General features: G+C 48.2%; 2 protein-coding genes across 6 annotated transcripts in view; both read left to right on the top strand.

Moving 5' to 3' along the window:
• SLC39A4 (solute carrier family 39 member 4) overlaps nucleotides 1–4,895 on the top strand; it is a 32,465-nt gene extending 27,570 nt beyond the window's left edge. For both annotated transcript variants that reach the window (XR_015748311.1, XM_087958919.1), the window contains 5 exons: nucleotides 704–817; nucleotides 2,715–2,772; nucleotides 2,919–3,071; nucleotides 3,936–4,123; nucleotides 4,760–4,895. Coding sequence is in view for 1 of the 2 variants with exons in the window: in XM_087958919.1 (XP_087815045.1) it covers nucleotides 773–817; nucleotides 2,715–2,772; nucleotides 2,919–3,071; nucleotides 3,936–4,123; nucleotides 4,760–4,888 (573 nt within the window). In the remaining variant the exon portion in view is untranslated. The remainder of the gene's footprint in view (nucleotides 1–703; nucleotides 818–2,714; nucleotides 2,773–2,918; nucleotides 3,072–3,935; nucleotides 4,124–4,759) is intronic.
• Nucleotides 4,896–11,572: 6,677 nt separating this feature from the next.
• Nucleotides 11,573–25,619, top strand: part of CPSF1 (cleavage and polyadenylation specific factor 1) — a 45,088-nt gene continuing 31,041 nt past the window's right edge. For 2 of the 4 annotated variants that reach the window (XM_087958912.1, XM_087958911.1), the window contains exons 1-9: nucleotides 11,573–11,701; nucleotides 14,017–14,173; nucleotides 15,174–15,201; nucleotides 16,981–17,111; nucleotides 18,825–18,905; nucleotides 19,555–19,706; nucleotides 20,653–20,799; nucleotides 23,243–23,382; nucleotides 23,683–23,793. In XM_087958912.1, the coding sequence (XP_087815038.1) occupies nucleotides 14,030–14,173; nucleotides 15,174–15,201; nucleotides 16,981–17,111; nucleotides 18,825–18,905; nucleotides 19,555–19,706; nucleotides 20,653–20,799; nucleotides 23,243–23,382; nucleotides 23,683–23,793 (934 nt within the window). In that variant the 5' untranslated portion in view covers nucleotides 11,573–11,701; nucleotides 14,017–14,029. Of the gene's footprint in view, nucleotides 11,702–14,016; nucleotides 14,174–15,173; nucleotides 15,202–16,977; nucleotides 17,112–18,824; nucleotides 18,906–19,554; nucleotides 19,707–20,652; nucleotides 20,800–23,242; nucleotides 23,383–23,682; nucleotides 23,794–25,619 lie in introns of all 4 variants that reach the window. The other 2 variants (XM_087958910.1, XM_087958909.1) reach the window with 1 other exon arrangement.

Raw genomic sequence — 25,619 nt, 5'->3', positions numbered from 1 at the left:
ATGAACCCTTTGAAGTTTTTTGAAGTTTGGCTCGAGGATCATGATTTAATGAGGGCGATGGCTGGAATCCTGACAGCTTACAGACTTACATCAGTTGATCAGCTATAAAATCTGAACATTACCTTAACATCGTAGCACAAAAATAATAATAATGGAGCCAAGTCCCCCCAAATCTTTTAAATGAAGAAATGCATACAAAATCAGGTGGCCACTATTTTTACATACAGGCAGCCCTCCACTTGTGAAACCACTCGTGTGAAAAAGCCAGTCCTAACTCTTACAACGGCTCTGAAAAAAAGGGACTTAGGACTGGCTGTTTCACTCTTACGACTGCTCTAGCGTTCCCCAGGGTGATGGGATCGAAATTCAGACCCTCGGCCAACTGACTTAAAACATTTATGACGGTCGCAGCGATCACCTTTTGGCGCCCCTTTCCAACGTGCCAAGCCAACGGGGGGAGAGCCAGATTCACTTAACGATGGGGTTACTGACTTAAACCAGTGCAAGGATTCGCATAACAACTCTGGCAAAGAGAAGGTCCTAAAATTGTTCACTTTAATCATTGTCTTCTCTGGCAATGGAAATTTTGGGCACCTTTGTAGTTGTAAGTCGAGGACTTACTGGTTTACTTCTTTGGTGATGCCAAATGGACATTTCCTCTCCCCTCCCCTTCCTCCCCCCCCCCGCCGCCTTCTCTCCCTAGGAGCCATCAGAATCCAGCCAGGGCCACCAGTGCGACCACGGACTGTCCCTGCAACTGTATCAGGATGAGATGAAGAGGAGGAAACAAGAGAAAGGAGCTTCAAATGCTGACCTGGTAAAAGTCCATTTCCCTCGACTCCCAAAAGGTGGGGGGAGGAGGAGGAGGAGGAGGAAGAGGAGGAGGAGGAGGAGGAAGAAGAAGAAGAAGAAGAAAAGGACTGTGGTTGTCTCTGAGCTTGGCTGTTTTCTTGCAGACGTTTCATTACCCAACTAGATAACATCATCAGTGCTAGATGTAGTGGGGTGTGTGGAAAGGGAGATAAAGGAGGAGGAGGAGGGCAGGAGGAAGAGCAGGAGAAAGAAGAGGAGGAGGAGGAGGAGAAAAACTGTACAGTTGCTGTCTCAGCTTGGCTGTTTTCTTGCAGACATTTCATTACCCATCCAAGTAATATCATCAGTGCTAGGAGTGAGGTATGCAGAGAGGAGGAGGAAGAGGAGGAAGGGGAGGAAGAGGAGAAAGAGGAGGGGAGGAGGGGAAGGTCCTTGGTGCCCTCTGAGCTTGGTGCTTTTCTTGCAGATGTTTCATGACCCATCTACTGTAGGAAATATCATCCGTGCTAGAAGGAGTGGGGTGTGTGGAGAGGAGGAGGGGGAGCTAGAGGAGGAGGAAGAAGAGGAGGAGAAAGAAGAGCAGGAGAAGGGGGAGGGGGAGGAGGAAGAGGAGGAGGTAAAGAACTGTAGTTGCTCTCTGAGCTTGGCTATTTTCTTGCAGACCTTTCATGACCCATCTAGGTAATATCATCCATGCTAGGTGTGTGGGGTATGTGGATAGGAAGAGGAGGAGGAGGAGGAGGAAGGGGAGGAAGAGGAGGAAGACAAAAGGAGGAGGAGGGTGGAGGAGAAGGACTATGAGGTCCTTGGTGTTCTCTGAGTTTGGCTGTTTTCTTGCAGACCTTTCATGACCTATCTAGGTAATATCATCCGTGCTAGAAGGAGTGGGGTGTTTGGAGAGGAGGAGGAGGAGGAGGAGGAGGAGGAGGAGGAGGAGGAGGAAGAGGAGGAGGAGGAGGAGGAAAAGAACTGTAGTTGCTCTCTGAGCTTGGCTATTTTCTTGCAGACCTTTCATGACCCATCTAGGTAATATCATCCGTGCTAGGTGTGTGGGGTATGTGGATAGGAAGAGGAGGAGGAGGAGGAGAAAGGGGAGGAAGACAAAAGGAGGAGGAGGGTGGAGGAGAAGGACTATGAGGTCCTTGGTGTTCTCTGAGTTTGGCTGTTTTCTTGCAGACCTTTCATGACCTATCTAGGTAATATCATCCGTGCTAGAAGGAGTGGGGTGTTTGGAGAGGAGGAGGAGGAGGAGGAGGAGGAGGAGGAGGAGGAAGAGGAGGAGGAGGAGGAGGAGGAGGAGGAGGAGGAGGAGGAGGAGGAGGAGGAGGAGGAGGAGGAAAAAACTGTAGTTGCTCTCTGAGCTTGGCTATTTTCTTGCAGACCTTTCATGACCCATCTAGGTAATATCATCCGTGCTAGAAGGAGTGGGGTGTTTGGAGAGGAGGAGGAGGAGGAGGAGGAGGAGGAGGAGGAGGAGGAGGAGAGGAGGAGGAGGAGGAGGAGGAGGAGGAGGAGGAGGAGGAGGAGGAGGAGGAGGAGGAGGAGGAGGGGAGGAGGAGGAGGAGGAGGAGGAGGAGGAGGAGGAGGAGGAGGAGGAGGGGAGGAGGGGAGGAGGAGGAGGAGGAGGAGGAGGAGGAGGGGGAGGAGGAGGAGGAGGAGGAGGGGGAGGAAAAGAACTGTAGTTGCTCTCTGAGCTTGGCTATTTTCTTGCAGACCTTTCATGACCCATCTAGGTAATATCATCCCTGCTAGGAGGAGTAAGGTTTGTGGAGAGGAGGAGGAGTGGGGGAGGTGGACTCCCAGGGGTTGGGGCAGGAGAGAGAGGGGCCTAGCAGTTAGCTGAGGCAAGGGGGGGCGGGGCTCACCTTTTCTCAAGGGAATCCCCACCTTGTTTCCTCCAGGTGTTGGTGGAAGAAACGGATTTTGGCCGCCAGGCACCCAAGACGGAGCTCACCCGGGGTGAGGAGAACCCTCCCGAGATGCTGGGCATCGAGACCCCCAGACTGAAAATCTGGGTCCCTGCTGGGACACCCCCCTTGCCCAATGGGTGCCAGGCCTTGCCCCCCCCCACTACAACCCCCTCCTTCCCTTCTCTCGCCCCACAGAACTCCGCATGCTGCCCTACATGATCACCATTGGGGACGCCATCCACAATTTTGCGGACGGCCTGGCCATCGGAGCGGCCTTCTCCTCCTCCTGGAAGACGGGGCTGGCCACGTCCCTGGCGGTCCTGTGCCACGAACTGCCCCACGAGCTAGGTGGGCAGCAAAGGGCTCGGAGGGGGCTGGGGGATGGTCCCCTTCCCCACCCCCCACCTTTCGTCCCGTCCTTCCTTTTCCTCTCCCTCTCCCTCCTTCTTCCCTTTCCCTTCCCTTCTTCAAATTTCCTTCCTTCCTTCTTCCCTTCATTTCCCTCCCCTTCTTCACTCCCAATTTCCTTCCTTCCTTCTTCCCTTCATTTCCTCCCTTCTTCACTCACAATTTCCTTCCTTCCTCCTTTCCTCCTTCCGTCCCTCCCTGCCTCCTTCCACTTTCTCCATACTTCCCTTTCCTCTCCTCTCCTCCCCTTCTCCACCCACCTTTTATTCCTTCCTTCCCTTTCCTCCCCTCTCCCTCCCTCCCTCCCCTTTCTCCCTCCCCTTCCCTCCCCTTCTTCACCCATTTCTTCCCTCCCTCCCTTCCCTCCTACATCTTTCTTCCCTTCCTCCTTTCCTCCCTCCCTCCCTTCCTCCCTTCCCTCTCCTTCTTCATGCCCAATTTCTTCCCTCCTTCCTCCTCCTCCCTTCCTTCCTCCCTTCCCTTCCCTTCTTCACCTCCAATTCTTCCTTCCTCCTTCCTGCTCACCGTGCTTCCCTCCCTTTCTCCCTCCTTCCCTCTCTTCCCTTCCCTTCTTCACCCACATCTCCCTCCCTCCCTCCCCTTCTCTCTGAGCCTGGCTGTTCCCTTGCAGACATTTCACAACCCAGCTAAGTAACGTTATCAGGGCTAACCCATTGGAAATGGGGACTCCCGAATTCCAAGAACGGGGTGCAACCCTCAGCGTTGGCCAGAGGTGTTGGCCAGCCCTGGGGGGCAAGCCCTCCCCTTTTCTCACTGCCCCCCCTTCTACCACCCCACCCGCAGGAGACTTCGCAGCCCTGCTCCACGCCGGCCTGAGCGTCAAGAGGGCCCTTCTACTCAACTTCGTGAGCGCCCTCACGGCCTTCCTCGGGCTCTACATCGCCCTGTCGGTCAGCACCGGGGAGGAGTTCGAGGCATGGATCTTCACGGTGGCCACGGGCCTCTTCCTCTACGTGGCCTTGTGCGATATGGTAAGTGGCCCCCTCCACGCCGGGGTCTCTGGGCCTCTGGCTCTGTGGAGGAGTTGCTGGGCCAAGGCTGGGAGTTATGGAGGTTGGAACCCCAAAGGGGTGGAAAAGGAGTCTTAGAACCGGGGTAACTAGAACGCAAATCCGGAGGTTCCCTGAGGGTTACTCCTTGTGGAATAAATGAATAGTAGGGAGTTCACCAAAGCAATGGAAGAATGGAAGGGTCTTCCAGTCTACATTGGAAGAGCGGGAGATGGGGAAATTATTTCTTTATATCCCACCTTTAGTATTATTTATAAATAACTCAAAGCAGCGAACCTGCCTAATGCAGCCTTTCTCTGCCTTTCTCCCCCTACAACAACCCTGTGAAGTAGATCAGGCTGAAAAGCATTGGCCCAAAGTCACCCAGCTGGCTTTCGTGCCCGAGGCGGAACTAGAACTCACCACCTCCTGTGGATTGGCCCCAAAGTTACCTAGCTCAGGCTTAAGATAGGACTAGAACTCCCCATCTCCTGTGGATTGGCCCAAAGTCCACCTTTTTTTCCCCGGTGCCGTTGTAACTTCGAACCGTCGTAAATTCGAGGACTCCCTCTGACCACGTATGACCACGCTCGCTTTCTCGCTCTGCTCTCCCTGCAGCTTCCGGCCCTGATGAACGTGAAGGACAAACGTCCCTGGTTGCTTTTCGCCCTGCAGAACCTGGGCCTCCTGTCCGGCTGGGCGATCCTTCTGGTGCTTTCCCTCTTCGAGGAGAATATCACCCTTTAAACTGCAACCCCCCCTCGCCCCCCCCCCCAACATCCCCTGCCACCACCACCCACCCCAGCAGGCACGGCCAAATCGGGGCCAGAAAATCGGGGCTGCGGTGTTTGGGGGGTGGGGGGCACAGCCAGACCCACCAGCTGCCAGGGGAGGCACACACACCTGTCAGGCTTCCTCTGAGGCTCGGCCGTCCAGCTCACCTTCCCTGACCTCTTGCCCCAAAATCCCTCTCAGACACGGCCTGAGTCCTGAGGGCCGAAGAAGGAAGAAGCCGCCACGGCCACCTGAAGACCAGTCCACCGCAGTGGACAGAAAGGAAAGTTCGGCCCTGGGTTCAAATTTCCTCTCTCTGGGCTGTCTTGAGTCGGTGGACACTGAGCCATTCTCTTTGGGGGCATCTCCAGGGTCCACCTGGCCAGTTTCAATTTTTACACCAGCACACCTTGGAAGGATGTTTATCCTGCCTTCGCCTCCTATTTATTGTATTTATTAAATTGTTATTCTTGTTCAGACACATAGATACACCTATCTTCCTCCTCCTCCTCCTCCTCCTCCTCCTCCTCCCCCTCTCCAGAAATCGCTCTTCCTTCTAGCACTGATGATGTTGCCTAATTGCGTCATGAAACATTTGCAAGAAAACCACCAAGCTCAGAGAGCACCAAGAACCCCACAGTCCTCCTCCTCCTCCTCTTCTTCCTCCTCCTCCTCCTCCTCCTCCTCTTCTTCTTCTTCCTCCTCCTCTCCTCCTCTTCCTCCTCCTCCTCTCCACAAACCCCACTCCCTTCTACACTGATGATATTTCTTAGTTGGGTCATGAAACATTTGCAAGAAAACCACCAAGCTCAGAGAGCACCAAGAACCCCACAGTCCTCCTCCTCCTCCTCCTCCTCTTCTTCTTCTTCTTCCTCCTCCTCCTCCTCTTCTTCTTTCTCCTCCTCTCCTCCTCTTCCTCCTCCCCCTCCTCCTCTCCACAAACCCCACTCCCTTGTAGCACTGATGATATTTCTTAGTTGGGTCATGAAACATTTGCAAAAAAACCACCAAGTTCAGAGAGGACCCCACAGTCCTCCTCCTCCTCTTCTTCTTCCTCCTCCTCCTCCTCTTCTTCTTTCCTCCTCCTCTCCTCCTCTTCCTCCTCCTCCTCCTCCTCCTCTCCACAAACCCCACTCCCTTCTAGCACTGATGATATTTCTTAGTTGGGTCATGAAACATTTGCAAGAAAACCACCAAGCTCAGAGAGCACCCAGGACCCCACAGTCCTCCTCCTCCTCCTCCTCCTCCTCTTCTTCTTCTTCCTCCTCCTCTTCTTCTTCTTCTTCCTCCTCCTCTCCTCCTCTTCCTCCTCCTCCTCCTCCTCCTCTCCAAAAACCCCACTCCCTTCTAGCACTGATGATATTTCTTAGTTGGGTCATGAAACATTTGCAAGAAAACCACCAAGCCCAGAGAGCACCCAGGACACTACTGTCTTCCTCCTCCTCTTCCTCTTCCTCCTCTTCCTCTTCCTCCTCCTCCTCTTCCTCAGCATTTCTTCTGAAGGTGCAGAGTCCGTTTTTTTTTCAGACACACACGTAAAACACCCCTTCCGTGATACTTAAAATTTGACACCAGAATTTGGACCAAACTGCACTCCTTCCAATTCTGCTTTTCTTATTCGGACCCTGATTGCGGTGTAGGTTTTCAGACAACTGAAAACAAACCCCTTCTTTTTCAGTTCATCCAGAGGCATAGAATGTGGAAAAAAAAATATTAGCCAGATCATTTGAATTCATCGTATTTGCAATGCAACACTGCTGTATTGCAAAGAGAATTAAGCAAGGGAAGTGAATAACTTTCCTATTTAAAAAAACCTGCATATACACACTAGGTATAATATAATATACCTAGAGAAATAAGTATGTTTAAACTAATAAAGAGACAGATTAGGGGTGACATGATAGCAGTGTTCCAATATGTGGAGAAGGTCAACCTATTGTCCAAAACACAAGGAGCAATGGATGGAAAATAATCAAAGAGAGAAGCAACCTAGAACTAAGGAGAAATTTCCGGACAGTGAGAACAGTTAATCAGTGGAACAACTTGCCTCCAGAAGTTGTAAATGCTCCAACCCTGGAAGCTTTTAAGAAGAGATTGGACAGCCGTTTGTTTGAAATGGTATGGGATTTCCTGCCTAAGCAGGGGGTTGGACTAGAAGACCTCCAAGGTCCCTTCCAACCCTATGGTTCTATGCTCTGTGTTTATCCTTTGCACACCCCCAATTGAGGAAGCTTATTAAAAAAAAAATTCCCCCCTGGAGATTGATCTGGTGAAGACCAATGTACGACTGAGATACTTTTGTGCAGTAGTGCCAGCTGTGTAAATTACACACACAACACAAACGCACCCATACACCTTGGAGATACCAGGAACTCGTGGTACAGAGCCTCAACATCAGTTTTGCACCTCCAAGTGCACATAGAAGCCCGCAGGAGTAAGGACACATTGCATACTACAACAGCTACCTCCACTTTAGTGCAGAGGTCCCCAAACTTGGCCCCTTTCAGCTCCCAGCTGGCTGGAGAATTTTGGGAGTTGGAAGTCCTCAAGTCTTTTTTTGGTTTTTTTAAATAAAATTTTATTTCAGTTTTCCACATTTGAAAAACATATTTTTTTTAGTGAACAGCCTAATTCCAGGTTATTACATTTACATACAAACATGACTTTGATTACATACCCATCTTTCACATTTCATTTCATATCTTATCATTACCGTACATATTTCCTATTGTTTTTCTCAAATACTTTCCCCCAGCTGATATCATCAATTTTCAATTCATTTCATAACCTATTTCCTTAAATTTTAAATAACTCTCCTATCTTCAGATTCATTGTGCTTTATGATTTTATCTGTCAGGTTTTCAATTTCATCGCATATTCTTATTTCATCATTTCAAAAATTCCTTCTCAATTCAAACATTTCAAAAAAAAAATAAAAAGGTATTCCCTACAATTACCAATTTGAGTGTGCCACCCCTATAGCTTATACATCATTTAATCAATCCCCCTTAAAGTGGCCAAGTTTGGGGACCCCTACTTTAGTGCCTCCTAGAGAGGGTGTGAAACCTGCCAGTTGTGTGGCAACCCATGTCCAAAATAACTACTAGGTAGTTGGCATCGATGGAGCCCACTAGAGTTGGCACTGACAGGCAGCTTTGACCATCTTGTGTATTTATCCTGACCTCGCAAACATCGCCAGGGATCAGCGATTAAAGAGGGAGGCTGAATTACAAACCCAGTTCAGAGGTATACAGGTAGTTAGGTGCAGATTAACAGAGTTGGAAGGGACCTTGTAGGTCATCTAGCCCAACCCCCCTGCCCAAGAGTTCTCGACTTACACCATCCTCTGTTTAGTGACCGTTTGAAGTCAGAGCAGCCCTGAAAACACCCCTTATCTTGCATGCACACCATCCAACTTGCCTGCGTCGTGCTAATTTTTGGTAAGTTGCTATTTTGCCTTTTCCCCCCCCGACGATCAGCTGTTCCGACTATCAGCTGCGCTGCCCAAGTTAGATTAGCTAGAAAGCAGGAAGTCATCGGATTTCTTGCTTTCTAGTTAATCTAAATCGCTGTTGTACTGCTTCGACTTCACCCAGGAGGCTTTACTGAGGCCCAGTCAGGGGTGGTATACAGGGGGCTGTGGAGGTGGGGGAGAAGTGGCCTGAGAACAGAGGTGAACCTTCTTTAGGACTGAAGCTTCTATTTTTCAGTGCAGACTCAGGTAGCAGATTGCAGAAAGGTAGATCTCTGAGTGAATCTGTGATTCTGCCTGCCCGCTTTGCCTGATTTTGGGTAAAAGTTGCTCTTTTTTTTAAATAAAAAAAATCCAATATTTACATACATATTTACAATATTTACATACAAGCCATGCCCAGCCAATCACGCGACCACCAAGCCACACCCACAAATTAGGCCACACCCACAGAACCAGTTGTTAAGAAATTTGAATCCCACCCCTGCTTAACAACCGTGTTCATCACAATTGTACTGATTCCCCTTAGCATCTCCTGCAAGGTAGGTCATACAATGGAGTAAATCTCACCACCTTTTTTTATCAAACCACATCAATGTTGGGCTCAATTGTGGTCATAAGTCAAGGAGTACCTGTGTATACAGTCCAATTTGGAATGGAGGGGGGGGAGAATCAGGGGCGAGGGGTTGTGGCTATTCAGTGGTAGGAAAACACACACTACAAGTATTGGAGCAATCTTAACACTACTTCAGGTCTCATGGGCAGGTGGTGGGCTGCGGACTTACATCTCGGGTAATTTTTATGTATCATGTGTTATCGTTGTTAAATAAAACCTATGGATTCTAAGCATTTCACACCAAAAAAAGTGTGTGTGTGTGTGTTTGAACAGGGCAGGAATCTGGGAAAAGTGGTCAAGACAGATGTTTGGGAGAGGATGGGGCCAGGGGTTGGGATCCAGCCGGTTTGGGTGAACCGGGTGTTAAATTTACATCTGGTTCACTGAATCGGTAGTTGAACCGATTTCAAAGGATGTGTTGTGGTTAGCCAGCAGTAGGTGCGGACGGCTGAGGATTAGATGAGGGGCCAGGACCATTAGGGAGTGGACTGCTGCCTTCAGAGACGGTGGGGGCTGGCAGCAGTGATGAGGAGGTTCCCAAGGAGCCTGTGCCAAGTGCGTGTGCGTGCAGGGTTGCTCACAGGAAAGAGCAGTTGCAGCAGCATGGGCGACTCAGGAGTTGCAATGTAATGGCCCCTCCTTCAAGAAGATAAAAGCCAGCTGTGAATCGGACGTTCTCTGCAGGAAGCAAAGACGTTTTGAAACTCAGCCTTGTGGACATTCCAGTATCCTGAGTTTGTATTTGAAGACTCTTTGTGTTGTAAAATATTTCTTATCTGTTATTCTTGGCAGCCTTGCACAGTTTTGGCGAGGCTCGTGCTTATCAAAGTTAGTTTGCAGCAGCCTTTTAACCGGGGATTCGTAAGAATCATTAAAAGGTTTCTGTTCCCTTTGGTTATTGTTTGTCTTATTGGAAAAGGGTTTGGGTCAGAACAGGAGGGAGCCTAAAATTGAGAAGCCCCTCATCCTCTCCCAAACGGGGGTGGGGGAGGGTGAAAATACAAGCTTTGCTGAACTGTCATGAGGGGTCCTTGGCGGTCTCTGTGCTTGTTTTCTTGCAGACATTTCATGACCTAATCAGCTACCTAGCACTGACGATGTTACCTAGCTGGGTCACGAAACATCTGCAAGAAAAAAAACCACAAACCAGAGAGCAAAATGGACCCATCCTCCTCCTCTCCACAAACTCTACTCTCTTCCAGCACTGATGATGTTACCTGGTTAGGTAATGAAACACCTGCAAGAGAACCACCAAGCTTTACCCTCCTCCACATACCCCCTCTCCCTTCTAGCACTGCTGATGTTCCATAGTTGAACATCTTTTGTTGAAATGTCTGCGACAAAATCACCAAGCTCAGAGAGCATGAAGGACCCCCTCCTCCTCTTCCTGCAAACCCCACTCCCTTCTAGCACTGATGTTCCCTAGTTGGGTCATGAAACGTCTACAAGAAAACCACCAAGCTCAGAGAACACCAAGGACCTTTTCTTTCTTCTTCTTCTTCTTCTTCTTCTTCTTCTTCTTCTTCTTCTTCTTCTTCTTCTTCTTCTTCTTCTTCTTCTTCTTCTTCTTCTTCTTCTTCTTCTTCTTCTTCTTCTTCTTCTTCTTCTTCTTCTTCTTCTTCTTCTTCTTCTTCTTCTTCTTCTTCTTCTTCTTCCTCTTCCTCTTCCCCTTCCCCTTCCCCTTCTCCTCCTCCTCCTCCTCCTCCTCCTCCTCTTCTTCTTTCTTCTTCTCCTCCTCCTCCTCCTCCTTCTCCCCCTCCTCCTTTCTAGCCCTGATGATGTTACCTTACCATAGTAACATTTTGTGTGGGGTTGCCCTTTCTGTACCTTTTCCCCGTCACCCAATTGCTTCCTCTGGGGGACGCTTTGCCTCTGGGTGGTGGTTTTCCCCGATGCAGCCTTGGTGGGAAAAGAGGCCACCAGGACAGACATCCTGGGGGTCTCATCCTGCATCCTATTATTGCCTGGGCCTCAATTTTTTTTGGGGGGGGGCAAAGCAAAAACACTCTGCACATGCTCAGAAGCACTTTAGGATGTGACAATAAATTTCAAATGAAAGGAAAGTCATTTCTGGAGACGGGTGTCCTTCTCAGGGTCGAACTAACTCCATGGACAGAGTTGCTCCAGCCCCAATGCAGCTTTTCAGGCAGGAGACTCGAACCTGCTACCCAGCCTGGTGCCTTCCTGCCTTCATTCCAAAACAGAGCTGTTCGAATTTGACCACTTGGAAGACTGGTGGACTTCCAACTCCCAGAATTCCCCAGGCAGCGCATGCGCTGCCTAGGGAATTCTGGGAGTTGAAGTCCACCAAGTCTTCAAGGAGCCAAGTTTGCACAGCCATATTCTAACTTATTCGACTTCTGCGTCACTGCACATGCGTGACAAGGCCTTCTGGGATTTGAAGTCCTCCATCGCAGCAATCACCCATCCCCATTGGACGGCTTTTCCTTTCCCGTTGCCCAATGAGACGGAGCGAACCGAAGCCACCCCGCGGGCGCCTCAATCTCCGCCCTTCCTCTGGTCCCCGCCGCCTTTTCTCCCCCTCCGGGCTCGTGGCTACGCCCCTTCCCCCTCGCTCCGCTCTAGCCTCCCCTCTCGATGCTGCTTCTTTGTTCCGTGGCCGCGCCGAGGGTTCCGGCCGGCGCGTTTTCCGTCCGGAGTGCTTTTCCCGCTGCTCCCGCCGGTGAGGGGCTCTGAGGTAAATGTTGCGCCCGACGGTTTTGGCGGGCTGGGGTGTCGGGCTGGGGGTGGGTGGAGGCTTTATCGTGCTCTCTTGTTGACAGAATCCCCTCTTTTCGGTCATATTTCCCCCCTCGGAGGCAAGAAAAGGCACTCTGTACATGCTCTGGGGCGCCCTCGCGGGGGTTCCGCAAAGAAGGTTCCTGATTCATTGATGAACCCGGGTTTAAATACCCGCGATTAGCACGTGTGAACTCTCCGCCCCACCCTCCCCTTCTCTCACCCCTGCTTTGCACCTATGGTGCTGAGCCCAATATATATATATATATATATAATTCATGTTTTATTTACAGTTTTTCTTTCACACCATACGTATTTTGTGGAAAATGTATTGACTGGATCAACGTCCTTTTAAAGCAATGCTAACACAAATATAATCCTAATCTTCCAACTTCGACAATATTATTCTCTCTTTATAGTTCTTTCTCATTTTTTCCATTAATCCATTTAAGCATAAATAACGTTTCTTTTCAACCATGTATTTATTGTCCCCTATTAAGTCACTTCTACTTAATATTTTTAAAATTACTCATTATTCCACCATACTTTCAATATCCCAAATATCTAGAACTACCAAATATTAACAAAAGTTAGTCAATCTCGGGATTATGTCTCAAAATCCCCACAATTTCTAATCCTTAAAAGTTTTAAGTTCAAGGTATATTTTAACACAAACTCCAGTTATTTCGATTGAGGGCCTCCTGTGAACTCCCCAAAGGGGTTAATTCGGTTCCTTAACTAAGACTTAGAATAACTTTACGGTCACTTTGAATGTACACTAATCGGCATGCATTAAAATGAAAATTTGTGATTGGACACACAAGGAATTTGTCTTGGTGCAAATGCTCTCAGTAAACATAAAAGAAAAGATGCATTCATCAAGAGTCAAGAATCATAAGGTACATCGCTTAATAGTCATAGTACAATAAGCAATCAAATCAGATAGATAGATGATAGGTAGGTAGGTAGATAGAAAAGAATAAAAGAAAGCGAGAGAGAGAAAGAAAAGAAAGAAAGAATAGAATTCTTTTATTGGCCAAGTGTGGTTGGACACACAAGGAATCTGTCTTGGCGCAAATGCTCTCAGGGTACATAAAAGAAAAGATACATTCATCATTTGGTTGGTTGGATGGTGATTTATCCCAAAGGTGCTTTTTCCAAAAGGCAACGGGACTTCGTTGTTTCTTTGAAAACATTTGTCTTTTCACCCAAGAAGCTTCCTCGGTTGTCACTGACCGGTGAAAAATGGAAGGATTTATATTCTTTGCAGCCTTCTGGGTTGAAAAGAATACAAAGAAGAAAGTGGGGGGCAGCTTTTCATTCCCCACCGATCAGATAGAACTAAAGAAGCTTTTTGGATGAGAAGCTAAACACTTTCCAAAAAAAAAAGTCCAGTTGCCTTTGGGTTTGTTTTCCTTTTGGGACAACCGTGACCTGGATGATGAATGAGAATCTCTGCAGACCTTTGTCGGTTTATATTTTCCCTTTGTTAACAGCCCATCTGCTTCAAGATCAGTGGGACACCCTGCTAAGTGATTTTCTAATATGGGGCCATCTCTTCCCTCTCTAATAGATACAGATGAACAGAGTTGGAAGGGACCTTGTAGGTCATCTGATGTGGAAGGGACAACAACCAGTAGCTTCTCCTGACGTGCTTCCATTGGGTGGGCCCATCTGGTGAAGGAACTGGTCTACCTCCAGGCCTTGTTGGGCATTGTAGGCTAAAACCAGCACTTGAACCCTACTGGACTGCTGCATTTTGCATTGACCCAAAGACGCTTTTTCAAAAAGTCAACTGGACTTCTTTGTTGTTGTTGTTTTTTAACATTTTGCTTCTCATCCAAGAAGCTTCTTCAGTTCTAACCGACTGGTGGGGAATGGAAGGATTATTTTTTTATATTGTTTTATTTCTTATAATCCATTCCCCCCACCCTCCACCATTCGGTCAGAACTGAAAAAGCTTCTTGGATGAAAAGCAAAACATTTTCAAGGGGGGAAAAAAGCAATAAAGTCCAATTGCTTTTTGGAAAACAACAGCTTTGGCACAAGCAGGACTGGAATGATTGAGAATATCCATAGACATTTTGCACTGAGTGTAGTATCCAAGTGGCCTTAAGGGCAGCCCCATGCAGAGGAATTTGCAGTAGTCCAGCTGGGCAATGGTCAGAACAAGCGTCACTCGCTAAGTTTCCCCCACCCGAGACCTTCCAGACGCATGGAGACTCCGTTCCTTTGTAGCTTCCTCTCCCTGAGTTGTTGTTTTTTCCCCTTTAGGGAGGGGGCCAAGATGTACGCCGTATACAAGCAAGCCCACCCTCCCACAGGGCTGGAATTCTCCATGTACTGCAACTTCTTCAATAACTCCGAACGTAACTTGGTGATGGCGGGAACCTCGCAGCTGTATGTTTACCGGCTCAACCATGACTCTGAGGTACTACAAATCCCATGCTTATAGGGGTTAACTCGTTGGTTGAGGAATCGAGGAAGGTTCACTGCCTCTGTGCATCCCCATCGTGTGAATGCCTTTGAGGGAGAATGGTGTTGTGTGAACCTTCTCAAATAGTGAACCTGGAACTGAAGTGGTCAAGCTGGGCGTTGCGATTGAGGGTACACCGTCCTAAATGTGTGCCACTTGCCAAGCACCTGGGTCACGATCACATGACTGTGTGGGGAACACCGCAAAAACCACACACATTGAAGGACCAGTTGCAAATCTCCTTTTTAAGTTGGTATGCTTACTAAAACAGATAGTTGGTAAGTGAAGATGACCTGTACAGTGAGGTTTCCAGCTTTCTCCCTAACCCAGTGGTGGCTAACCTTTCTGGGCTCCTGTGCCAAAAATTGTGTGCGCGCTTGCACTCTCGCGCTCACGTGCCAGCATCCAGAAAGCAATGGGCGCACCCCCATGCCCCCTATACTTGCATGCGCAATCCACACCCCCGCCACCCCCACACACCTGCATTGTGCCTCACAGCTGATTTTTGGTCGGTTTGAGGTTTCCGCTCCCAGAGGCTTGAGGAGGCTTCTGCAGGCTTCTGCAAGCTTTGTAGGCTGAAAACCAGGCCCGTTGCGTCATTTCCTCTTTTTCCGAAAATACCGGAAGTGACAAAACGGGCCTAGTTTTCAGCCTGCAAAGCTTGCAGAAGCCTGCAGAAGCCTTCCTCAAGCCTCTGGGAGGCAGAAAAAGGCCTCAAACCGGCCGAAAATCAGCTGTGAGGCGCGCTCATGTGCAGTGAGGTAAGTTTGCCTGCAGCTCGTGTGCCGGCACAAATGGCTCCGTGTGCCACCTGTGGTTTGTGTGCCATAGGTTCGCCATCATGGCCCTAACCTGTTAATGTCTGGGCAGAGCTGTGGCGGGGAGGGAAGGCAGGAGGCTGGTGTGGCTGCGGTTGTGAGCCTGCAGCACTGATGATGCGTCTCTTCTCTTCTAGAGCACCACCAAAAGTGACAGGAACACAGGTGAGTGGGGAGAGGGAACCTGGGCTGCAGGAGGAGAATCCTGGGAAATGGGGTTCGGGGCCAAGAAGCAGCTCCAAAGGACACTTGCTGCCCGACCTTGTCGCCCTCCGCTTGTGTCCACTCAGCTGGACGGATGCTCTTTCCAAAGCCACCGGCCCTTTGGGAATTTCCTTTTGTCTGAAGGCCCTTGGCTGCTTCTGCTGAAGCCACTGAGGAATGGTGGGGAGGGGGCCAATCAACTTTGGGGGCAGCCAGTAATTTCTGACCCTTGAACCTCCAAAGCAAACTCCATCCCACTTCAGGGGGGTCTCAGGTGCAGCTGCATGCATCGTCACCCATTAAAAGGAGGGGGCCAGAAACCCCGGAACTGAAGACACGGGGGGAGCCAGAGTCCATCAGAGCAGACAAGTCGGGACAGCTGGCTAGAGGGGGTCCTCATCACCCTTCTTCTTCCTTCAGCTCTATGCTCTTCACACCCCGATCTTGCATCTGTGGTCAGTTAAATGGAGTGGAGAGAGAGATTGGGGGGGGGTTCAAGGCTGGACTACGCCAGGGCTGTCCCTGTACAGGTATCCTTGACTTACGACCACAATGAAGCCCGAAATTTCCATCGTTAAGCGAGACAATCGTCAAGTACATTTTGTCTCATTTTACGACTTTTCTTGCCACGGTCGTTAAGCGAATCTGGCTTCCCACGCTGACTTTGTTTGTCAGAGGGCGAGAGAAGGGGATCATGTAATGCCGCCCCCCCCCCCGAATGCAGCGACCGTCATAAATACGAGTCCGTTGCCAAGCATCTGAATTTTGATCCCGTGACCCTGGGGATACGGCAATGGTCGTCAGTGTGAAAAACGGCCACCAGTCGCTTCTTTTCAATGACATTGTAACTTCGGCCACTAAACGAACCCTTGTAAGTTGAGGACTACCTGTATTACAGAGGCCCTGGTTTTGCCCTGGGAAGAACCTGGAATCCACTTTGTACTCCGATGCAACCCCAGAGTTGCTGAAATTCTGTTTCGTGCTGATGGGGGACTCAGAGGCTGCAGGGGGCACGGGCTGAAACACAGGTAGTCCTCAACTTATGACCACAATGGAGAGTCCCCAATTTTTGTTATTAAGTGAGTTTTGCCCCATTTTATGACCTTCCTTGCCACGGTTGTTCAGCGAATCGCTGCTGTTGTTAAGTTTGTCACACAGTTGTTAGGTGAATCTGGCCTCCCTGTTGACTTTTCACATCCGAAGGTTGCAAAAGGGGACCACGTGATCCCAGGACCGTCAATATGAATTGGTTGCCAAGCGTCTGAACGTAAATCATGTGACTCCAAGGATGTTACAACTGTCTTAGGCCCCTTTTTTCTGTGCTGTTGCAACTTTGGTCACTAAACGAACTGTTATAAGTCAAGGACTACCTGTATTCTTCTAGAGAAAAGAAGGCCCAAGGGGGACATGATAGCAATATTCTAGATTTGAGGGGCTGCCAATAAATTGACCCACCCAAAGAGGAGGGGTAGTCAACCTATTTTTCACAGCACAGTCTCTCTTCAAAGAGATTGGACAACCATTTGTCTGAAATGGTACAGGGTCTCCGGCTTGAGCAGGGGGTTGGACTAGAAGATCTCCAAGGTCCCTTCCAGCTCTGTTCTGATTCTGACTTGTGACATTTATTTATCCAATGAAGTGGCCGCCCATCTTACCGCAGGGAGTAACCCTGGGCGGCTGACCATATGAAACCTCTGCTTGTCTGTGTCTGTGGCTCTAATTCTTTTCCTTGCACAGAAGGCAGAGGCCACCGGGAGAAGTTGGAGCTGGTGGCCTCCTTCTCCTTCTTCGGGAACGTCATGTCCATGGCCAGTGTGCAGCTCGCAGGGGCCAAAAGGGACGCTCTCCTGCTCAGCTTCAAGGATGCCAAGGTCAGTTGTGGCTCTGTGTGTGTGTGTGTGTCTGTAGGGGAGGAGAGGCAGAATAAACCAGGCTATTGGGAGACCTCTGCTTCTGGAAGAGGGAGGGGGCAGCCCCAGGGTTTAAGAGCTCTTGCTCAGAAATGAATTACAGAGTATTTTTATTATCTATCTATCTATCTATCTATCTATCTATCTATCTATCTATCTATCTATCTATCTATCTATCTATCTATCTATAGTATCTATCTATAGTATCTATCTATAGTATCTATCTATCTACTATTTGTATCTATATCTTCTATTCTACTTTGTCTCTGTCTATCTTCTATTTGTATCTATCTATCTATCTATCTATCTATCTATCTATCTATCTATCTATCTATCTATCTATCTATCTACTATTTGTATCTATATCTTCTATTCTACTTTGTCTCTGTCTATCTTCTGTTTGTATCTATCTATCTATCTATCTATCTATATCTATCTATCTATCTATCTATCTATAGTATCTATCTATAGTATCTATCTATAGTATCTATCTATCTACTATTTGTATCTTCTATTCTACTTTGTCTCTGTCTATCTTCTATTTGTATCTATCTATCTATCTATCTATCTATCTATCTATCTATCTATCTACTATTTGTATCTATATCTTCTATTCTACTTTGTCTCTGTCTATCTTCTATTTGTATCTATCTATCTATCTATCTATCTATCTATCTATCTATCTATCTACTATTTGTATCTATATCTTCTATTCTACTTTGTCTCTGTCTATCTTCCATTTGTATCTATCTATCTATCTATCTATCTATCTATCTATCTATCTATCTATCTACTATTTGTATCTATATCTTCTATTCTACTTTGTCTCTGTCTATCTTCTGTTTGTATCTATCTATCTATCTATCTATCTATCTATCTATCTATCTATCTATCTATCTACTATTTGTATCTATATCTTCTATTCTACTTTGTCTCTGTCTATCTTCCATTTGTATCTATCTATCTATCTATCTATCTATCTATCTATCTATCTATCTATCTATCTACTATTTGTATCTATATCTTCTATTCTACTTTGTCTCTGTCTATCTTCTGTTTGTATCTATCTATCTATCTATCTATCTATCTATCTATCTATCTATCTATCTATCTATCTATCTACTATTTGTATCTATATCTTCTATTCTACTTTGTCTCTGTCTATCTTCCATTTGTATCTATCTATCTATCTATCTATCTATCTATCTATCTATCTATCTATCTATCTACTATTTGTATCTATATCTTCTATTCTACTTTGTCTCTGTCTATCTTCTGTTTGTATCTATCTATCTATCTATCTATCTATCTATCTATCTATCTATGGTATCTATGGTATCTATATATCATCTCTATCATCTATCATATCTATCATCTGTCTACATCTCTATCATCTATCATATCATCTATCTGTTATCTATTATCTATATTGTCTATCATATCATCTATCATCTGTCTGTCTGTCTGTCTGTCTGATTTCTGTGCTTCCCATCCACACTAGTACAGGAACTCTGAGGGACATAGAGTCTTTCTAAGAACATTTCCATCCCTCATGGGCTCCCAAGGGTATTTTTGCCTGGCAGGAATTAATTGCGTGACTTCTGAAATTCTTACCTTGAAGGAAATGGAACGAAAGACGGGTGGTCTTTTAATTCCCTGTTTCCTGTCTCTCAGCTCTCGGTGGTTGAGTACGATCCTGGCACCCACGATCTGAAAACGCTTTCCCTTCATTACTTTGAAGAGCCGGAACTGAAGGTAGGAGTCCGAAGGTTTGTAATCTGATATCAGATGAAGAGGCTGCATGGCGTAGAATGGTTAGGCCCCCCCGGGGACTTTGGGGAGAAGCTGAACCTCTCTACAAGACAGTTGAGAGGAAAAGTTTTCCCAAGACTTTAAAAAAAGTCCTTCTTTTCTCAAGACTAGTCAGGGGTGACATGATAGCAGTCTTTCAATATCGGAGGGGCTTCCCCAAAGAAGAAGAGGGGGTCAAGCTATTCTCCAAGGCACCTGAAGAGGCAGGAGAAGGAGCAACAGATGGAAACTCATCAAGGAGAGAAGCAACCTGGAACTAAGGAGGAATTTCCTGAGAGTTAGAATAATCAATCAGTCGAACTCTAGAAGTTGTGAATGCTCCAACTCTGGAAGTTTTCAAGAAGAGACTGGACAACCATCTGTCTGAAACTGTATAGGATTTCCTGCCAGAGTAGGGGGCTGGACTAGAAGACCTCCCAGGTCCCTTCCAGCTCTATTCCGATTGATTGGACGACTCTCTGAAGTGGTATCTCTTGCCTGAGCAGGCGGTTGGACTGGAAGACAGATTGACGCATGCCATATAGGGTCGCCATCATGGCCATAGGCTAAATGAAAAATAAATCCGTTGGTGCTTGCTTGTGTCTTTCCTCAGGACGGCTTCGTGCAGAACGTCCACATCCCCAAAGTGCGGGTGGATCCCGACGGGCGCTGCGCCGTCATGCTCATCTACGGCACGCGGCTGGTGGTCCTGCCCTTCCGCAGAGACACCCTGACAGATGAGCACGAAGGAGTGGTGGGCGAAGGGTAAGGGGAGCATTTTGGATGTCTGGAAAACAGCAGCCGGTTATGGCTGTCTGCAGTGTCCCATTGTCATGGGACCGTGACTTAGTGTGTTTTTTGCTTGGAACCGGCTTTTTCTTACGGTTTCTGGGGGGAAAATGCTCATTGCAGAAAAGATTCGCTTAACAACGGACTCAAACAATATCGTAAAATCGGGAGCATCCCTGTGACGAACCACTTAATAACTGGCACAATTTATGACAGTAATTCCCGGCTCAATTATTTTATTTATTTTATTTTATTTTATTATTATTTTACTTTATTAAATTTATTTTATTAAATTTATTTTAATCTTATTCCATTATTTTGTTGTTTTATTTTATTTTGTTATTTTTTATTTTGTTTTGTTTTGTTTTATTATTTTATTATTTTATTTCTGTCACGCTGCTTAACTATCAATCACCCTCAGAAAGGAGCTCTGGGTGGTGTACAATTTAATCAATCTGGTCATAAGTCAACATGGCTGTTAGTCATACAAAATTACCTATGGTAACATCAAGAAATTAATGGCCCCAGGAAAGAAAAAGGAAAGAAAATTAAGCTAGAATTAGTTTGCATGAGACTCCAACTGGCTGGGCAAAGTTTAGAGCCATTTAGTCATTTACTAACAACTGTAGAGTATTCCTTTATTTCAGAGTGCGTTTAATAAACAAACCCAATAAACAAACAAACTGTTAAGACTGGCCCATCAACCAGTTTGCTTCCTTCTTTAAATCTGCTTTTTAAGTTGGTTTTGGGAGATGGAATCCAGTGCCTCCTGAGGCTGGAGAGAGGCTGTTTGGGGGCCCTTAAGGCTCTGAGTCTGGGTGGCTGTCTATGGTCTGCCTGGGAGGGGCCACCTTGTGTCCTCCCCCAGGGTGTCTCTGGCACCCTGTTCATGGCTGTGCTCCCTCTTCTTCCCTCTCTGCAGCCAGAAGTCCAGCTTCCTGCCCAGCTACATTATCGATGTGAGGGAGCTGGACGAGAAGCTGTTGAACATCATCGACATGCAGTTCCTGTATGGCTACTATGAGCCCACCCTGCTCATCCTCTATGAGCCCAACCAGACTTGGCCGGGGTACGTTCTGTCCACCTCCTCCCTCTCTGCCTTTCGTGCTGCCACGGCCTGGCCCTCCAGGGGACAGTTGCCGAAGTTTCTGTTCCTGCCTTTGGCACAAACAGCCCACGCTTTCCTCCTTTTGTGCGTTGCACATTTCGTGAGTGTCCATCACTCACAGTTGTACAGGCAGCCCTCCACTTACAAGCATTCTGTCCTGACCCAGCTCCCCAAACACGATAAACCCTCCGTAGTTGAAGCAATTGTTCTCTTATCAGGAGCGTCAACAGTGGCAGCCCCAGCAAAGTCTCTCTCACTGCAGGCTAACAAGTCCATCCGTGCAGGAGAGGAGTAGTTGCCTGCCACACCTATTCGTCTCCGTCCCCCTGCCTTTGATCCCCAGAGCTAGGGTGGGGCTTCGCTAGCAGTGGTGGCTCTTCCGTCCCGAGGACCGGCCCCTAGATTTCCACTGCTCTCCTCTCCTTGGCAAAAAGTTTCTCTCTCACCGCTAAGGCTAAGAGGTCTATCTGGCAGGGGACATGAAGAGTTGTCTGCTATACCTATTTGTCTGCGCCCCCTGCCTTGTATCCCCAGAGCTAGGGTGGGGCTTCGCTAGCAGCAGTGGCTCTTCCGTCCCAAGGACCGGCCCATAGATTTCCACTGCTCTCCTCTCCCTTCTGTGCATCTGCGCATCAGGCACTGGGCCCACTGTTCCTCCTCTTCCTCATCAGCCACCTCCAGACCTGGGGGCTGTTGACTCTCCATCTGAGGGCTGTCTCCACCTCTCTCTCTCTCTGCCAGCTCCATTCCCTCTTCCCCCTCAGAGGTCCCAGGTTGCCCTGATGCTGACCATGACTCCCACGCCTCCTCCTCCTCCTCTGATTCGGCTGCTGGATAGGCCACAGCACATTCCTTTAGTGACCTTCCAAAGCTACAACAAGCACTGAAAAAAAAGTGACTTAGGACTATTTTTCACATTTATGACTGTTGCAGCATCCCTGCTGGTCACATGACCAAAATGCACAAGCTTGGCAACTGGCACGTACTCAGGACGGTTGCACTGTCCCAGGGTCATGTAATTCCCCTTTTGTGACCTTCCCTGCTGGCATCTGACAAGCAAAGTCAATTGGAAAGCCAGGTTGACTAAACGACCGCATGATTCGCTTAACAGCTTCAGTGATTCACTTAGTAACAGGCTAACAAGTTGTAAAATGAGGCAGAACTCAACAGCTGCCTTGCTTAACAATGGAAATGTTGGGCTCAAGCGGGGTCGTAAGTCGAGAACTACCTATAGATGGTTTTCCTGACAACATGCCAACTTTTGCCCAAATTAATTAGAGAAAGGGCTCCGTTCTGGAACCTGATTTGTTATTTATTTATTAAATTTGTATGCCACCCATTTCACTATCAAGCGACTCTGGGTGGCTTCCAATACCATAGATAACAAAATTAAAAATGACAGATTTAAAATATCAAAACATAGGGAATTAAAAAGTTAAAACCTTGACATGAACATTCCAATGGATAAAAAGAACCAGTGCCTGGTGGATCTGGGATCTTCTATTAGGTCCGCTAACCGCTTCAGTATGACCTGCCCCCATTGGGCTCCCAAGCCAATCAGCAGAGCCAGGTCTTCAGGCCCTTCCAGCAGGGAAGGGGGTGGGTGCGGATCTTCCCAAGGGTGGGAGCCACTGCAGAGAAGGCCCTTCTGGACCCCATCAGTGGCAATTCCTCGACCGAAGGGATCTGCTGATACCCCTTCTGCCAGCGTGGGTGAGGTGAGACCCTTCCTCAGATCACCTGGACCACATGCCACAAAGGGCCTTTAAAGGTAATGAACACAAATAGGAATCACACATAGAATAACAGAGTTGGAAGGGACCTTGGAGGTCTTCAATCCAACCCCTTGTTCAAGCAGGAGACCCTATATTATTTCATACAAGTGGTTGTCCAATCTCTTCTTAAAAACTTCCAATGTTGGAGCATTCACAGCTTCATGAGGCCAGCAGTTCCGCTGGTTGATTGTCCTCCCTGTCAGGAAGTTTCTCCTCAATTCCAAGTTGCATCTCTCCTTGATGAGTTTCCATCTGTTGCTTCTGCCTTGAGGTGCTTTGGAGAATAGCTTGACTCCCTCTTCTTTGGGGCAGCCCCTTAGATACTGAAAGACTGCCATTATGTCACCCCATGTCCTTCTTTTCATTAAATCTTTACTCCATCTGAATCTTTATTTCAAACCCAGGCTTGACAGCATGAAAGAGAGAAGGCCAACTTTTGAGCATCGTGTTCATCTGTACTGTTTTATCTGTAAAATAAGCACAGGATGCACCACTTCTTTCTTTTTTGTCCTTTGATCTGAGACCACCCACAGCCCTTCCTCATTCTCTCCCCTCACCTGTCCATTCTGGCTTCTAACGATCTTCCTCCTTTAGGTGGGAAGTGCTTCATTGTCTCTCCTTCTCCGCAGGCGAGTGGCTGTGCGCCAGGACACCTGCAGCATCGTGGCCATCTCCCTCAACATCATGCAGAAGGTCCATCCGGTCATCTGGTCCCTCAGCAACCTGCCCTTTGACTGCACGCAGGCCCTGGCAGTGCCCAAGCCCATTGGTGAGCGGAGTAGCCCTTCCTGGCTTTGTGGGGTGGGGTGGGGGAGGGGAAGGCTGGTGTGGAGGTTGGCATCTGGATGTATCTCAAACAGACTTCCTCCAGATGTTCTGGCACCACAGAGCTTCCTGCTTGGAATCTCCAGATGTGGAGCGCTGAACAGTGGTTGGAAATTGCAAACAGAAGTATCTTTTTGGTGCAGAATTTGGAAGGGGGATCACGCATGTTGTAACTGTGGGATGTGTAAGAAGGGAGTTGTCTCCTCCCTCTCTCCTCTGCCTCTCTCCTCCTTCCCCCCTCCAGGAGGTGTTGTGATCTTTGCGGTGAACTCTTTGCTCTACCTGAACCAGAGTGTGCCTCCGTACGGCGTGTCACTCAACAGCCTCACCAATGGCACCACCGTCTTCCCGCTAAGTATGTGTCTGTCTGTCTCTCCCTGCCCCGCTCTCTTTCTGCTGTCCCTCCCGTAACGACCATGGGTAGATGCTACTGGGTAGCTCTGGAGGTGGAATCGTTTTTGAAAAGCATCTCAAAAGGTTAAATCATGGCAACTGAACCAAGCCTCGATGGAGATTCTCAGTCATCCAGATCAGAGTTGTCCCAAAGGTGCTTTTTCAAGAGGCCACTGCAGTTTTCTTGTTTTTTTTCTTTTGAAGACGTTTCGCTTCTCATCCAAGAAGCTTCTTCAGCTCTGACTGGATGGTGGGGAAATGGAAGGATTTATACTCCTTGCAGGCAGCTGGTCATTTGCATCCTTTGAGAGGGTCGTTGAGGCCACTTGGAGGTTTATCTTTGTCCTCAGGGTCACCGGAGTGGTGCCTCCAAGTGGCCTCAATGGCCCTCTCAAAGGATGCAAATGACCAGCTGTGTCTGCCAGGAGTATAAATCCTTCCCTTCCCCACCATCCAGCCAGAGCTGAAGAAGCTTCTTGAATGAGAAGAGAAGCATCTTCAAAAAAAAAAACAACCAGAAAGTCCAGTTGCCTCTTGAAAAAGTACCTTTAGAAAATCTGGACCAAATTTTATTAAATCTGAGCCATTTCGTTACTTATCCAAATAATTTCCTTCACTCAAAATGAAAATTTGGGTAGGCAGAGAGTCAGAATCGTTGGAATGAACCCCAATTCTTGCCATACAGGCTCTAGTCTGTGGAGATTCTCAATCATCTAGGCTGTGGTTATCCCAAAAGTGTTTTTCCAGGAAGCAAGTGGACTTTCTCGTTGTTCTCTCTGAAATAGTACAGGGCCGTGATGGTGAACCTACGGCACGGGTGCCACAGGTGGCACGCAGAGCCCTCTCTGTGGGCACGCCAGCCGTCGCCCAGCTCGGCTCCGCCACAGATGCGCACACGCCTCCTGCCGGCCAGCTGATCTTCGGGTCTCTGCCTCCCATGTGCAGGGAGTGGGGCACGTGTGGGGGCGGGGCGCATGCACGGGGGACGCACATGCATTGCATTTCCGGGATGCGCGTACACGCATGCTTTTGAGCATTCGGTGCCGAAAAGGTTAGCCATCACTGGTATAGGGCTGTGATGGTGAACCTATGGCACGCGTGCTGCAAGTGGCACGTAGAGCCATTTGTGCAGGCATGCGAGTCCCAGCCAAACTTACCTGCACTGCACATGCATGTGCCTCCCAGCTGATTTTTGGCCTCCCGGGGGCTCGAAGGAAGCCTCTGCAGCCTCGGGAGGCCGAAAAAACGGGACTTCCAGAAATCCCGGAAGTGCTGAAACGGGCCCGTTTTTCGGCCTCCTGAAGGCTGCAGAGGCTCAAGCCCCGGAAGGCCAAAAACAGCCTCAAAAGGGTTCAAAATCAGCTGGGAGGCACATGCATGTGCGATGCAGGTAAGGGTGGGGCGGGAGGGAATGGCGCACGCATGCACAGGCCCCCCCACGCTCATTGCCTTCTGGGTGCTGGCATGCGAGCGAGTGCTCACGAGCGAACACAATTTTGGGCACAGAAGCCCCCCAAATTTAGCCACCGCTGGTATAGGGTCTCCTGCCTCACCAGGGAGTTGGACTAGAAGGCTTCCAACTCTCTTATTCTGAAAACGTTTCGCTTTCTGAAGGAGCTTCCAGCAGTGAGAAGCAAAACATTTTCAAGAAAAAAAAAACCCAAGTAAGTCCAGTCGCTTTTAAAAAGCCGCTTTGGGACATGGGAAGCTGATGATTTTAGCTTCTTCGCTTCTGCTTCTGCCAGAGCCAGGAAACTAAACGTTTTTTTGCAAACTTTGGTACAGAGT

Source organism: Notechis scutatus, chromosome 3, assembly GCF_049901735.1.
Source record: "Notechis scutatus isolate UNSWTSFEM ecotype Mainland chromosome 3, rNotScu1.2, whole genome shotgun sequence".
Taxonomy (NCBI): domain Eukaryota; kingdom Metazoa; phylum Chordata; class Lepidosauria; order Squamata; family Elapidae; genus Notechis; species Notechis scutatus.
This window is presented reverse-complemented; position numbering and strand designations above follow the sequence as displayed.